Source organism: Primulina tabacum, chromosome 8, assembly GCF_025594145.1.
Source record: "Primulina tabacum isolate GXHZ01 chromosome 8, ASM2559414v2, whole genome shotgun sequence".
NCBI classification, from domain to species: Eukaryota; Viridiplantae; Streptophyta; class Magnoliopsida; order Lamiales; family Gesneriaceae; genus Primulina; species Primulina tabacum.
In genome coordinates, this window is record NC_134557.1 from 38,508,281 (window position 1) to 38,522,411 (window position 14,131).

Below are 14,131 nucleotides of genomic sequence, written 5' to 3' on the forward strand. Positions count from 1 at the left end.
TTTTTTTGGGGCCGAGAAAATTGTTTTGGACGACAACGAATAAAAACGGACGGGAAAGGGGTTGTGAAAAAATGGCGAGAAGAAGGGAGGACAACAAGTGCGTACATAGGAGAGAGTTTCATCCGAAAGGGAAAGAGGGAGGCAAAGCGTGTGTGAGAAAACTCATTAATAATTGGGATTTTAAAAAAATAATTGAAAAATGATAAAAATGTAAAAATGGATGAAAGAGGAGTAAAAATCATTTGAGTTTTGTCAGGTATTAAAACACAAAAAAACAAAAATTAGAGACTGAATCCTAAATAATATATCTGCAGATGCATTTTTCTCCAAATTTCTCTTTGTTTATAGTGTAATAATTTTTTTTTTCCTAATGAGCATTTACATGGTGTTATCATTTAAATGTCACATATCACTGCATCAACATTATAATGAAAATGATTAAAAACGAGAAAAAAAATTATTGAACTAACATCAAATTTTGGCTATTTAAATATAAAAAAAAAATAAGCTTATGATAAGTTTTGTATAAGTCCCCCTGTATGATATTGCAACCAAAGATCGAGATTTGTTCATACAAGGACAAATTCCAGTCAGATTAAGGTTTAAGAAGCTCTTTCTTGATCAGTTCAATATAGTCATGAATTATTTCGATTTTATCGCAAAAAATAGAATAAACAAAACCTTGAATGTTTGATTCACTAATCCCAAGTTTTGGAATCATATGTTTTTAATTAAATAATGTTAAAAAAGAAATGGATACGTAAAATGATTATTAAATATTTATAAAGTTTCGAAAGCTTACCTTTCTTTTTCTTTCCACCGAAAGGAATCGAATAACGAATTTTAATTGAGTTATGGTGAATGTATAATAATATTTGTACTATAATTTTTATACCATGAAAATTTCAATTTTTCAAAATATCATGATATATTAAATACAAAACTTCACGATATAATAGCAAAATTTTAAGTTATAATTGATATAGATATCATTATATGATGAGTATTTTTTTTGTAAGACAATCTTTATCTGTGAGACGGGTCAACCCTACCGATATTCATAATAAATAGTAATACTTTTAGTTTAAAAAGTAATATTTTTTCATGGATTACCCAAATAAAAGATACGTCTCACAAAATACGACCCGTGAAACCGTCTCACACAAGTTTTTGCCATATATAATATATTGATTGTGCTTTTAACATTATCGTTTTTAATTTATCCAATTGAATCTCATTTTTGATTTTTACAAGTTCAAAAGTCTTTAAAACTACAATTCCAGACGAATTCAACTTAATTCGTTTATTCTCATAAAGTGACAGACGAATATATAAAAAAATTCACATAAGTATTGATTATGGTATAAAGAATAGTAAAAACAATCTAGCAACTCGTGTGACAAAGAATTACATGAACAAAATTTCCATTTTTTTTTTCAATTCATTAATAAATAATATATCAATTAATATATCATTAATTAATAACTTAATTGTATAGTATTTCTATCTATGCTCATGGTTCATGTACACCCGATGCAGAAGATCGCTGACGCTTCATTCCGGGCTCCGCTCTGCCATTGGCCACTAACCCGGACGCAATGCCGGATCCGCCGGCAGGGTTTTCGGAGCCGGTTTCGCAGCTGGCACGCGCCGCCGCGTCAAGGACACCGATGGGACTAGGTGGCGGGGCCCGCTGAAGCAGCAGGTGTCCCGTGGTGCACGTGTCGACTAAATATTGGTCCATTAGTTGATGACAGCTAGTCACCATTTCCTGTCCCCGAGAGTGGAGAAATTAATACGTCGCTCTTTAATTACATTCTCTGCCCCAAATATTTCATAATTATAGTTCATACTCAGATTACCTACTCTGTCTACGCTTTCGTGCAAAGTTTCTGAGCGGCTCAGGCTATTGCCGGCGGCTGAGATCAAGGCCGCCACCGCCATCACCGACGGTGGGAACGTCACGAAATCAATGACTGAAATTAAACCACACCAGAGTCCTCACATAGAAAACCTCAACAAATTACGAAATGAAAAATGCATCAAGATTTACCACGGGTGGAGTTCAGGATAAGATCGGAGGCGAGTGATGTGATTGAGTCGAATTTAGATTCGGCGGAGGAGGATGGGAGCTTAGAGGTGAAGTGATGGAGGTAGTCGAAGGGAGTGACGGAGCGAAGTCTCCAGTCGAGAGTCGCCATTACGCAGAGCTCCATTCTCTGAACTGTTTTTGGCTCGAAAATATAAGTGGGTTCGGAAATTTGCAGGTCCATTAGCAAAGGAACGTACATCTCCTCCATTTTCGCGGCCAGGGAGAGGCACGCCACCGATAAAAGCTGAAACGGCCACATACTTTCCTGAAAAGTTCCATTAATACTCAATAATCCTGTATAAATACTTGAAACTGCCATAGATTCTGAGATGATATATAAAGTACCGGAAGTGTATGGGAAGAGAGGAAACGGTCGAAGTAGTTGACGGAGAGGAAGGCGGTGACTGGTTTGAATCGATAGGCTGCATGAACCTGAACGGGATCCATGGAATTTCAAAGCTTTGTTAATAATATCTTGCGAGTGCAGATTCTAATGCACATACCTTGAGTATGTAATTGACGGAACTCTGGCGAGATGTGAGGTGATTCGGGCGGCTATGGCAGAGGCGGAGGTAATCTTGGCCGGGTATGTGGTGGCACTCGGAGTCGAGTAACCTGGCGATGAGTGAAGAATCATCGGATTCTGATGCCGTTTCCGGATAATATGTAGGCGGGTGCGGGGAGGTGGGGGAGTCGGCGTCGGATAATTCTTCGTTGCAGTAAAGGCTATCTGAAGAGTGGTCGGTCATTGTTGTGGCGATAGAGGATGAAGTTAACGGCGGCAGATGAACGGCATTGGTGGCGGCGGGGGGCAAGGGGGAGTTTGGTCGGGAATGTAAACTCATGGCAGGTGACGGTATGTGGAGAAATACTCGAGGGGACATTCTCTCCCTCACTGGCACACATTCACTACGTGTGACGTTACATTTGTTTTCTTCATATATTCTTGTCTAATAATACGTGTACAATGAATCGAACTGGGCCATAAATTATCTGAATCGACTCAAATATAAATATATTTTTTTTGAGATAATCTCACGAATCTTTATGTGTGAGACATGTCAATCACATCGATATTCATTATAAAAAGTAATACTTTTAGCGTAAAAAATAATGATTTTCATGGATAACTCAAATAAGATATATGTTTCACAAAATACGACATGTGAGATCGTCTCACACAAATTTTTGTCCTCAAATATTAGAGTAGGTCTCTTGTGAGACGGTCTCACGAATATTTATCTATGAGACGGGTCAACCTTACCGATATTCACAATAAAAAGTAATACTCTTAGCGTAAAAAATAATGTTTTTTCATGGATGACCCAAATAAGAGATCCGTCTCACAAAATACGACCCGTGAGACCGTCTCATACAAGTTTTTACCCAAATATTATGAAAATTTGGATTTTGATTCGAATTAATTTTATTCGAGATCGATTTAAAGTTTGAGAATTTAAAATTTTTTTTTCGAGTTCGATTTGAAAGATTCGAATATATTCGCGAACTATTTGAATTATTGTTCGAAAATAAATACTCAAAATGCTTGAAATTAATTTATTTAATAGATAATTATATTACATTAGTAAAATATTAAGGCTCGCGAGCGGTTCGTGAACTATCGAACAAACTAAATTGGGCTCGAGTTCGATTAAAAAAAGTTCAAATATATTTGAATTCGGATCGATTTCGATAAGCTCAAATACTAATTAAATATTGTATAAATTTTTTTATTGAGAAGTTTATATTATCGTTTTGGAGCTCCAACGTTAACTTGTTATTATTGTGCGGATGAAATTAAAGAAATTTTTAGGTGTTCAGACAGTTTCGACCTTTTTTTATTCTAACAAAATTTTCTATTTCTTCTTCTTTTCTGTTTTGTGGGTGTACGAGAATTTTGCTATTTGGTTAACAAAACTTGTACATGACGATTTGCCTTCTTAATAAAATCTACAAGTTTTTCTTGTAAAAAAAAACATTAGTTAATGGGCGTCGGGTTAGTTTTCTCCGGTTGGATTGCCCGAAAAATCGGATAATGTTCTTACTATCGTGACTTTCAGATGCCAGGAAAAAAATCACTACCCAACTTTTGAGCTTCAGAATTCAAGTATTGTCAAGCACCTGGAATTTTATGGATAAAAATCATAAACTAAAAAAGAAAAATAGTTGATATTTACATTTCAATTTGTGTCATTTACACTCTACCTAAAATGTGTCAAATTTATCAACAAATAGAACGTAAAACAAAAAATAGAATGCAAATATCCACTAAAAAAAATAAAATAAACAAAAAATACATGTGATTAAAAGTGAGATACTAATAATAAAAAAAAGTGAGAATCTAAATTTAATGTGGTCAATAGTTGATACTATGTAGTTTTCTTTTTTTTTAAAAAAAAAAAATTAAACATGATATTTAATTTAAATATTAACAAATGGGGTACTTAATTTAAAAAATTAAAATAAAAAAACACAAATCCAAAAATTAACTATTCTGGTTTCGGAAAAAAAAACCCGACACCAATATGAAATTACATGAACCCAACATTTTTTTTTTAAAAAAAACTGTTCGGACCCGATCGATTTGGGTACCCGAATCCAAAAAAAAAAAAAAAAACGCCCACCCGTAGCTAATATTGATTCCCCAGCTGATGATCAAGAGATTCACATATCACTATTTCCCAACATCTCGAATGACTAATATGCAACTTAGGATCGACAAGGACGTGATTGCTAAAAGGTGAAGTAGATCTTAGTTTCACTTTGGAAAAATATTTTTAGAATTAAACTATGTGTTTAGATAAAAAAAATTTTAAAAATTTAAATTTTTTTCTTTTTTCTTAAAAGAAGTGTTATCTAAGTATAGTTTTTAAAGGACAATTAAAAAATGTGTTGTTCGATGTTTTTAGAAATGGAGATAATGATGAAATTAGAAATACATTATTCTTTAATTGTATAAATTTTTTATATAATAGTTGTCCAAACACATATTTATTTTTAAACCAACTTTTAAAATATTTTGTAAAAACACTTTTATAAAAAAACATTTATAAGTATTTGTCCAAACGGAACCTTATTGATATTAGCTTCATGTCATGTTCAACCTATTACTTTATTTAAGTGCATTAATACTAACTTTAAAATAGTATAATTTCTGCACCAAATCGAAAATTTTGAACTCCACGCTAAAAGAAATATTTCCTGTTATTTTATCTACAAAAACTGATTTATTCCATTAAATACTTATTCACACATTCATTAAAATATCAAAACAAGTAATTGATTGAAACAATCTATCATCATGACACATTCTTGTTAGTTATGGGGTCGGCTACGTAGTGCAACTCTGTATAGCTTTGCTCCAACCTAGTGCTGTTTCAGCACTATTTTAGCTTTGTGTCCCGAGTCGATCTAGTCGGAGTTGTTCCCATTTTTCAAGCTGATACGAAGCATGGATGTTCTTTTTTGTTCTCTTTAAACAAATACTTAGATTCAGATTTTATATACGAAGTGGATAGATTAAGTTGAACCAAAGTGTAGTTAATTCAGAAAATTGGTCAATGCGTGGTGTGACCGGAGGAAACAATACAACATTTTTCCAAGAAAGCTTTCAGATTATTTCTGGTAGAATTCAAGATAGTTTCTTTTTGTGTGTAATTGAGTGAAAATGATCAAGAGTGAATTCCAGATGAAGCTTTGTAACTCAACGTGTATGTACACCATTCATTGAATCAAGATAGTGATATCTCTGGTGAACGTAGGCCAGTGTTTTTGGGCCGAACCACCTAAAGTGAAGGTGTTATATATTGTTGTTTCTTGGAATGCTTGATATATGTATATATCATGTTGAATCAACTGTTCTCACATTCGATTGAGAACAAATCATTACATTACATACTAAAAGATATTTAAGGGCTAATCTTGGAGTTGTTCTGAAATCTAAAGGGCTAAAAGGAGATTTGATTCACAAACGACTGGCATCAGAGCCAAGTTCAAGATTCACTCGATCGAAAACAAAAACATGACAACCAAGATTGGGGTGGAGCGGTTCGATGGAAATGGCGATTTTGGGCTATGGCGTAGAAGGATAACTCCCTGAAAATCTCACTGATGATGAAAAGAGTGACATGATGGAGTTGACATTCAGTTCCTTGACATTCCACCTTGATGATAAAGTGTTGTGCTAGGTGCCATATGAGAAGAGTGCGTCTGGAATCTGCGCAATTCTCGAATAACTATACGCGACAGAATCACTCAAAGATAGGATATACTTGAAAGGTAAACTTTTCTCTTTCGAGATGATTGAATCAAGATCGATCAGGGAAAAATTGGATGACTTCGACAAGCTAATAATTGATCTTGAAAACATTGATATAAAAGTGGAAGATGAGGATAAAAAAAATATTTTATTGAGTTCTTTACCAAGGTATTATTCCACATTTGTTGATACCATGAAATATGTAAGAAAAACCTTATCATTCGATGATGTTGTAGTGGCCCTGAAGTCTAAAGAAACTGATACTCAGAACTCTACACAAACATCCAATATTGGGGAGATAGTCTGAAAATTAAAGGAAAATAATAAAATAATAAGAACAAATAGCGAGGAAGGAGCAAATCACCTGGAAAACTCAAGAATCTGAAGTGTCTTCATTGTCATAAAATTGGACACTTCAAAAGATTGTCTAGAAAGGAAGAAACAATCTGAAAAGTTCAAGGATAAGGGAGAAATAGATATTACAGAAGATGGGTACAGTAGTTCAGACGTTCTTTGCATTTCGGATTCGAAGGACGATGAATGCTGGGTGATGGACAATGGCTGCTTTTTCATGGTTTGAATCCTTTCAAGAACCTTTCAAGAACTGGATGGTGGACAATTAATTCTAGGGAACAACAAGACTTGCAAAGTCCTTGGATGTGGAACCATAAAGTTGAAAATGCAAGACACTACAGAACAAATTCTTCATAATGTAATATATGTTCCAGAGCTCAAGAGGAATCTAGTCTCTCTTGGAACTTTAGATTAACTGGGATACTCCTTCAAGGCAGAAAATGGAAGTTAATTGTCTCTAGAGGTCTATTGGTCATAATGAAAGGATTAAGAGTAAATGTCCTGTATATTTTATCAGGAAAATCTATGTTTGGATCAGCTGCATCAGTCATAAGGGACTTATGTGATACCAAGATATGGCACCTTCACCTGGGACATGTCAATGAAAGAGGCTCGATGGAACTTCACAAACAAAGGATATTAGGGAGCAAGCCTTTCACTCCCTTGGAATCATGTGAAGATTGTGTTAAAGGAAAATCCACTAGAGTTAAATTTGCTAAGGATCATCATATATCAAAGGTACCTCTGGATTACATTCATTTATATTTGTGAGGCCATCAAGAACCACTACCTTGGGAGGAGCCAAATTCTTCATGAAAATAATAGATGATTGCACATGAAGAGTTTAGCTACATATACTGAAACACAAGAGAGAATCCTTGGATAAGTTCAAAGAATGACACAAACTACTTCAGAACCAGACATGAAGGAAAATAATGAAACTTAATACTGGCAATGAGCCTGAATATTGTTCAAATGAGTTCATTGCATATTGTAAGAGTGTAGGAAAGGCAAGGCATCTGATAGTGGCAGAGACACCTCACAAAATGGCCTTTCGAAGAGGATGAATAGAACATTACTTGAAGGGGTCAGATGTTTGCTGTCTTCTTCAGGATTGCCCAAGTCATTCTGAGCAGAAAGTGCAATGACTGCATGCTACCTAATCAACAGAAGTTCATCTGTTCCTATAGGCTTCAAGACTCCCCGCTTGGTCTGCTGAAGCATCTGCAGTGGAACACCTTAAAGTCTTTGGGTGTGCAGGGGCGGAGCTAGGATTCAAAATTACCTGAGGCTGGCTCCGTACTGTATTTAATAAAATTAATAATTAACTAAAAAATTTAAAATAAAAAATATGTAAAGATTGACTTCATGAAAACATAGAACAAGAGTATTTAATATTTAATACCTTCAAAACATGGAGCTAAAACACTACTGAAGTTGTGCTATTCGATTCTTCTTAGAATAAAACTCATTAATTATTAAATCATTCAATTTTTTCAACGAAATCTCGTTCGATGTAGATTACCATAGAATCTCCGAAAACTCTGCCTCCATCTTGTTACAAAGAGCTGTTTTAACAAGTTTCATTGCTGAAAATGCTCGTTCCGTTGTTGATGTAGAAACAGAGAAAGTTAAAACAAGACGAATCATCCTGTCAATTAAATAAATATATCAGATTCGATAACTAAGTAAACGACGTAGATAAAAATATATAAATCACCTATCAATCAAATTGTAGGTTCCTGACTTATTTGTCTCAAATAATCTTCGACATAATTCAGAAATAGTTGATAAATTCTGAAATATTTTATGGCCAGCAACATCAAGTTTATAGTGATCCAATTGCATTCTCAAGTGATGCAAATCTTGTGAATCGAAATCAAGATAATAGAATTTCTCAGCAAGTCGATTGATATGATCAACATTAAGAAGTTTAAAGTTTTCTTTAGGTTCCAAAGCAGAACTAAGTTTAAGAAGTTCAACTGCCTCATCCTTGAATCTATTATTAAGCTCTTCAAGTTGAAAATCTATTGCAGCTGTAAATACATCAAATCGATAGTGGTGCTCAACTGTGATTGAATCATTATGTTGACAAGAACGGCCTGTACCAGATTTATAACGAGCTTCCACGTGAGGTATCTCAATGTCATACTTGACACAAAACTCTTTCACATGACTAAGTAGGAGATCGAATCCTTTTTCTCTCAAATTACGAAGCAAAGTTTTAGTCGTTGAAACATAATCCATTGCACTTAAAATATCTAGAGATTTCTCTTGCAATGCTCGACTAAACAGATTTGTTATTCCCATTATCTTATGCATCAAGTGTAATATGAATATGAAATCAAAAGACTTCATCACAATCAATGCACCACTAGCTTCACCACGAATGGAATTTGAAGCTCCATCATTAACCATATTTTCTAACACGGTAATCACAGAGCTATACATATCAATCATGCTACAAAGTGAGTCGAAATTAGAACTCCAACGAGTCTTTCCAGGTCGTAATAAATTTCCAATTTGATTACATCCTCTACTTGTATCACGTTCACCAGTAGCTACCATATGCACAACTTCAATTCTTTGAGCAGAATGTAACTCACCGTGCCGTTTAGGAGATGCATGGATGAGATTACAAATGGAATTCAATTTTGAAAAGAATAACCAAATGGATACCTCTTTTTCAACAGCTGCAGTTAATGCTAGTTGAAGCCGATGAGCAAAACAATGTACATAATATGCACACGAGCAATCTTTCAAGAAAAGAGCCTACAATCCATTCCAAGAACCGCGCATATTGCTACCACCATCATATCCCTGTCCACGCATGTTGTGAATATGCAAGTCATAACGACCAAGTGCATCAGATATTTCTTTCTTAAGTGTTGCAACAGTTGTATCTGTCACGTGTACAATGGCAAAGAATCGCTCTCGTAAAAAGCCTTCAGTATCCACAAATCTTAATACAATAGCCATCTGCTCCTTGTTAGATGCATCTCTCGCTTCATCAACTAAAATGCAGAATTTTGCATCCCCAATTTCTTTACGAATCTTGGCTCTCACTTGGTTGGAAATGATATTCAAGATATTTTTCTGAATATCTGGTGAAGTATACTTTGCATTCTTAGGAGCTTTCTCTAAGACGATGTCCCCAATACTCTTATTCATTTTTCCTATAAAATTTATCATCTCGTTAAAATTTCCATGATTATTAGAAGATGGAGATTCATCACGCCCTCTAAATGCGCATGCTTGCAAAGTGAGCCATCGAATGCTTTCAATAGTTGCAGTAAGGCGCAATCTATTCTTCTCTTTTTCTTCTGAAGATTGTGCATTTATCACTTTGTCAATATGACGAGGTATATTCATCAAATTATCAAGATATTCCACAGCATTGTTATGTGGTGAATTATTGCATCCTATATGCATCAAAAATGCGCATCTATTGCCATCATTAACTCGCTTCCAATATTTGAATCCATCAATTGTAAATGCAGGATTACGAGGATGCTTATGTTCAAACAAGAAGCATGGAAAACAAAATGCAGCATCTTTCGAAGGAGAGTACTCTAACCAAGTAAATTTTTTGAACCACTGACTTTGGAATCGTCGATTTTGACTTTCAAATTTGGTCGGTGGATACTCTTTCTGAATTGGTTGATATGGCCCCATCTTGATATAAGATCGTATAATTTCATCCATTTGATTAACATGATATTTCCATATCGGAGTACGTAATGCCGGATCAGGTTCAAGAGAACTCACATCAACATCAATTCTAGGAGATTTGTTAAGCTGTTGATCACTGGGATTTGAGAATCAATATTGGACGGAGAATGGTCCTGAATTGCCGATGTCTGGTCTTTTTGTTTTAAAAAATGAGTCGATGGTTTTTCTTTTCTTCATTCTTGAGTTTCTTTTCTCCTTGATGTCGTCTACACCATAAAATATAACTTTAGTTTAACTTATTATGGCTAACTGAATCAAATCAACATTACCAACACTAAATAATTGTTACTTTAATCCAATAAACCTCGAACAATTATAATTATTCCAAAATAATTCCGAAGTTAACATTTGACAATCTTAAGGCATGATATATTTAAATATAAAATTTTTACAGCCTTATAAGTTCGAAAATCCCATTTACATAATTCTCAATTTTTCAAAAATTCCTACAAAATTCTATAAATTCGCATTTATATTTTCTATAGCATATAAACATCCAAATAATAAATAATCAACACTATTAATCGACAATCCTCAATATAAAATCTGAAAATTCGAAATAATGCTCAAATAAATTCTAAAAAATTATCAATACCATCAATCGATTCAAATATAGTACATACAATCAACAATTTAATATATATCAATTAGCGGAATTCAAAAAAACCAAAATACCCAAATTTTAAAACACTAAATAACAAAGAAATCGAGAGACACACTCACCGAAAACGAGGGAAAAACTCGTGGTTGCTGGCTACTGCGCTCCGATCTCCGGTGACAGGACAACACACAGCGGTGATTGGAGTCGGGATGCAGAACACTGACGGGAGTAGGGGAAGGGTTAAGAGATTGGGGATTTGGGTCGACCCAAAGCTTTGGTAATTGGGTCTACCAAGCTTGGAGCTGGTAGACAAAAGCTTTAGACCCAAAGCTTGGGTCTACCCAAAGCTGGTTGACCAAAAAATGCGGTCGGCCAAAAAACATCGTAGATCGACCTAACCAAGGTATCACAGATTTTGTTTGATATCCCAACATAGATTTTAATGTTTTTAGTCAAATTGTTTGGTATCACAGATTGAGTCTTGGGGCTAATTAACAAAATTTTTAAAATAAATATATTTATTTTTTTAAAAAAAAATTTAGGTGGGGCTGGAGCCCAACCCAGCCCCATATATAGCTCCACCCCTGGGTGTGCAGCATATGCTCATATCAAAGTAGGAAAGCCAGATGCAAGGGCAATCAAATATGTCTTCTTAGGGTATCCTGAGATCATGAAGGGTTATTAATTGTGGTGCATAGAGCCAAATATGCACAAGACGATAATAAGCCGAGATATTGTGTTTAAAGAAGATGATTTCCCTTACAAAACAAAGAGCACACAATCTTTTCAAGTTCCATATATAATACTCAAAAGAGTACATTAGTCGAGGTGGATCTCACTACTTCAGAACAACGTCATCAAGAAAGATGCTTAGATGGCAATGTTGGCCCTGAATCTCCTGGTCCATCCTTACAAAGAGAGGCTTGAGGCAATGATTATCAATTAATAAGAGACAGAGCCATAAGAATAATCAAATCACCTAAGAGGTTTGGACATGCAGATTTGGTCTCTTATGCTTTTCCAGTATTTTCAAATATTTGTGGAGATGAACATGTTAGAGTAGATGCCTTGTAAGCCAACTATTGGCTAGGAAATTTATTGACTCAGTTGTAATAAACAATCTTTATTTTAATTTAATTTAACTTTTAATGGTTTCGTTTTACTTTATCTGTATACCCATGCAATCAGCATAGATAAAGTCCTTGATTATGCTTTAATGCAAATGAATCGTAATTTGATGTTGAAACTCATTTGTAAAAAATGCATATTCTAAATTCGTTACTAGTCGATTCAGCCGCCTAAAATAAGGATAAAGGCCGCTTGAGCTCGAGACTAGAATCTGTGATGTTGTTTACTGTGTTTCTCGGTAAGGGCATAGAGAGGTCCAAACATGCAGATGGGTAGTCATATGATGATTATATCGAACTACCCTCCTTCGGACTTTCCAAGTGGTTATCATTCATCGAGAGGATAAGTCCGTGGTTATGATTGTACATTATTAGTCCTTACGACCCGGGACAACACTGATGCTCTATATGCTAGGGCTGTGCTTTGACTCGTTTACCGACTCCATGAGAGTCTTCAGGTGACGAGGTTGGGTACAATTGCGACACATATAGGAGCCAATGAATTGTAGTCGGGGATTCACCGCTCACCTACGGGTGTGGATATCCTATGTGATCTAATGAAATAATAGTGCGTGGAATCTCTGGCCAGAGTATGAGATGTACATTGGAGAAGGAGTTTTCCAATGGTACATGCGATGCCACTATTATATGTATCACATAGTCATCGAATTAATATGCAACCCTCGATGAACCAATGGTTACAGATTCGATCGGGATATATGAGATGAAGGGACCGTACTGTACGCTAATCATAATCTACTAGTTCTTGCAGACACTATCAATGATACCTAGGGAATAATGGGTCGATACTACTGTACGCTCTTACCATAATTCAATGGGTTTAATCAGGAATATGATTTCTGACATTCTCATGATCAATTGTTGATACAAAGAATGGGGCAAATATGGGTAAGCCCGAATAAAGGATTATGTCCTGAATCATAAGCAGTTGTGAACCCACGGCTAGCTATATCCCTGAACCATTGAGGGTCACACAAGCACTGGATCGTTTGTTCCCGTTGAGAGAGAATAAATTCAAGGAGTTGAATTTATATTATGATATAGTAAATTCAAGGAGTTGAATTTATGATAATTAAATTTTGAGAGAATAAATTCAAGGAGTTGAATTTATAAAATTTGAGAATTTAATTTATTAAACTCAAAAGTTGATTTTATTAAATATTAAATTTTTGCAGGTGATAAATTCAAAGAATTGAATTTATAATTTAAATATTAAATTCAATTGTTGAATTTATAATGAATTTAATTTATTAAGCTCAAAAGTTGAGTTTATTAGATATTAAATTAAACATAGTGGAAAGTATGTTTAACGGGCTTGTGGGAGTACAAGTTCAACATACTAAATAATTAAAGTTTTAATGGACTTTGATTAATTAATTAAACTAGTTGGACTAGCACAATTAATTAATCAAGCTCATTAATGTTAATTATAAATATAAGGTCATGGCTTAATTATAAATAGGAGTAATCAAGCCATAACCCTAGCCTCCAACCCCATTGTGATTTTCGAAAAGCAGAACTCCTCAAGCCTCAAATTTTCGGCCACTTTTTTTGCAAAAGAAGTTTGAGCCGCCTCTCAAATTTCGATCTCCAACGTAAAAATTTCTTCTAATTTTTTTAATGCAAATTAGAAGAGGAACAAATCATCTAGCCGTGGACCTGATTAGAAGAATAGTAAAAGGAGTTTCTGAAGAACGTTCGTAGGGAATTCATCAAGAGCTATATCCGCTAACCCCGGAATAGTTGGAGCCGTGTGAACATTTCACCAAAGGTATAAAATTCTAACGTCCAATGACTGTTTGATTAAATAAACCATACGAGTGCTCAAAACAAATATATTTTGAATGTCAAAATAAAATAAAAATTTTAAAACTTCCGCTGCGTTTGGACATGAGAAAACCGAGATCCAACAGAACCTACTTCTGTTAATTAGACATTAAGCTCAA

General features: G+C 34.7%; 2 protein-coding genes across 2 annotated transcripts; both read right to left on the reverse strand.

The window, feature by feature from the left end:
* Positions 1-1,420: 1,420 nt before the first annotated feature.
* On the reverse strand, positions 1,421-3,098 carry LOC142552531 (cyclin-D1-1-like). Its single transcript, XM_075662220.1, has 5 exons — positions 2,596-3,098; positions 2,438-2,524; positions 2,054-2,357; positions 1,867-1,976; positions 1,421-1,771 (listed from the first exon to the last, which is right to left on the reverse strand). The coding sequence occupies exons 1-5, from the start codon at positions 2,974-2,976 to the stop codon at positions 1,514-1,516; spliced, it is 1,140 nt and encodes a 379-aa protein (XP_075518335.1). The 5' UTR covers positions 2,977-3,098; the 3' UTR covers positions 1,421-1,513.
* Positions 3,099-8,225: 5,127 nt separating this feature from the next.
* On the reverse strand, positions 8,226-10,379 carry LOC142554755 (uncharacterized). The gene is made up of 3 exons (XM_075665432.1): positions 9,512-10,379; positions 8,425-9,409; positions 8,226-8,355 (listed from the first exon to the last, which is right to left on the reverse strand). The coding sequence occupies exons 1-3, from the start codon at positions 10,377-10,379 to the stop codon at positions 8,226-8,228; spliced, it is 1,983 nt and encodes a 660-aa protein (XP_075521547.1).
* Positions 10,380-14,131: the final 3,752 nt, after the last annotated feature.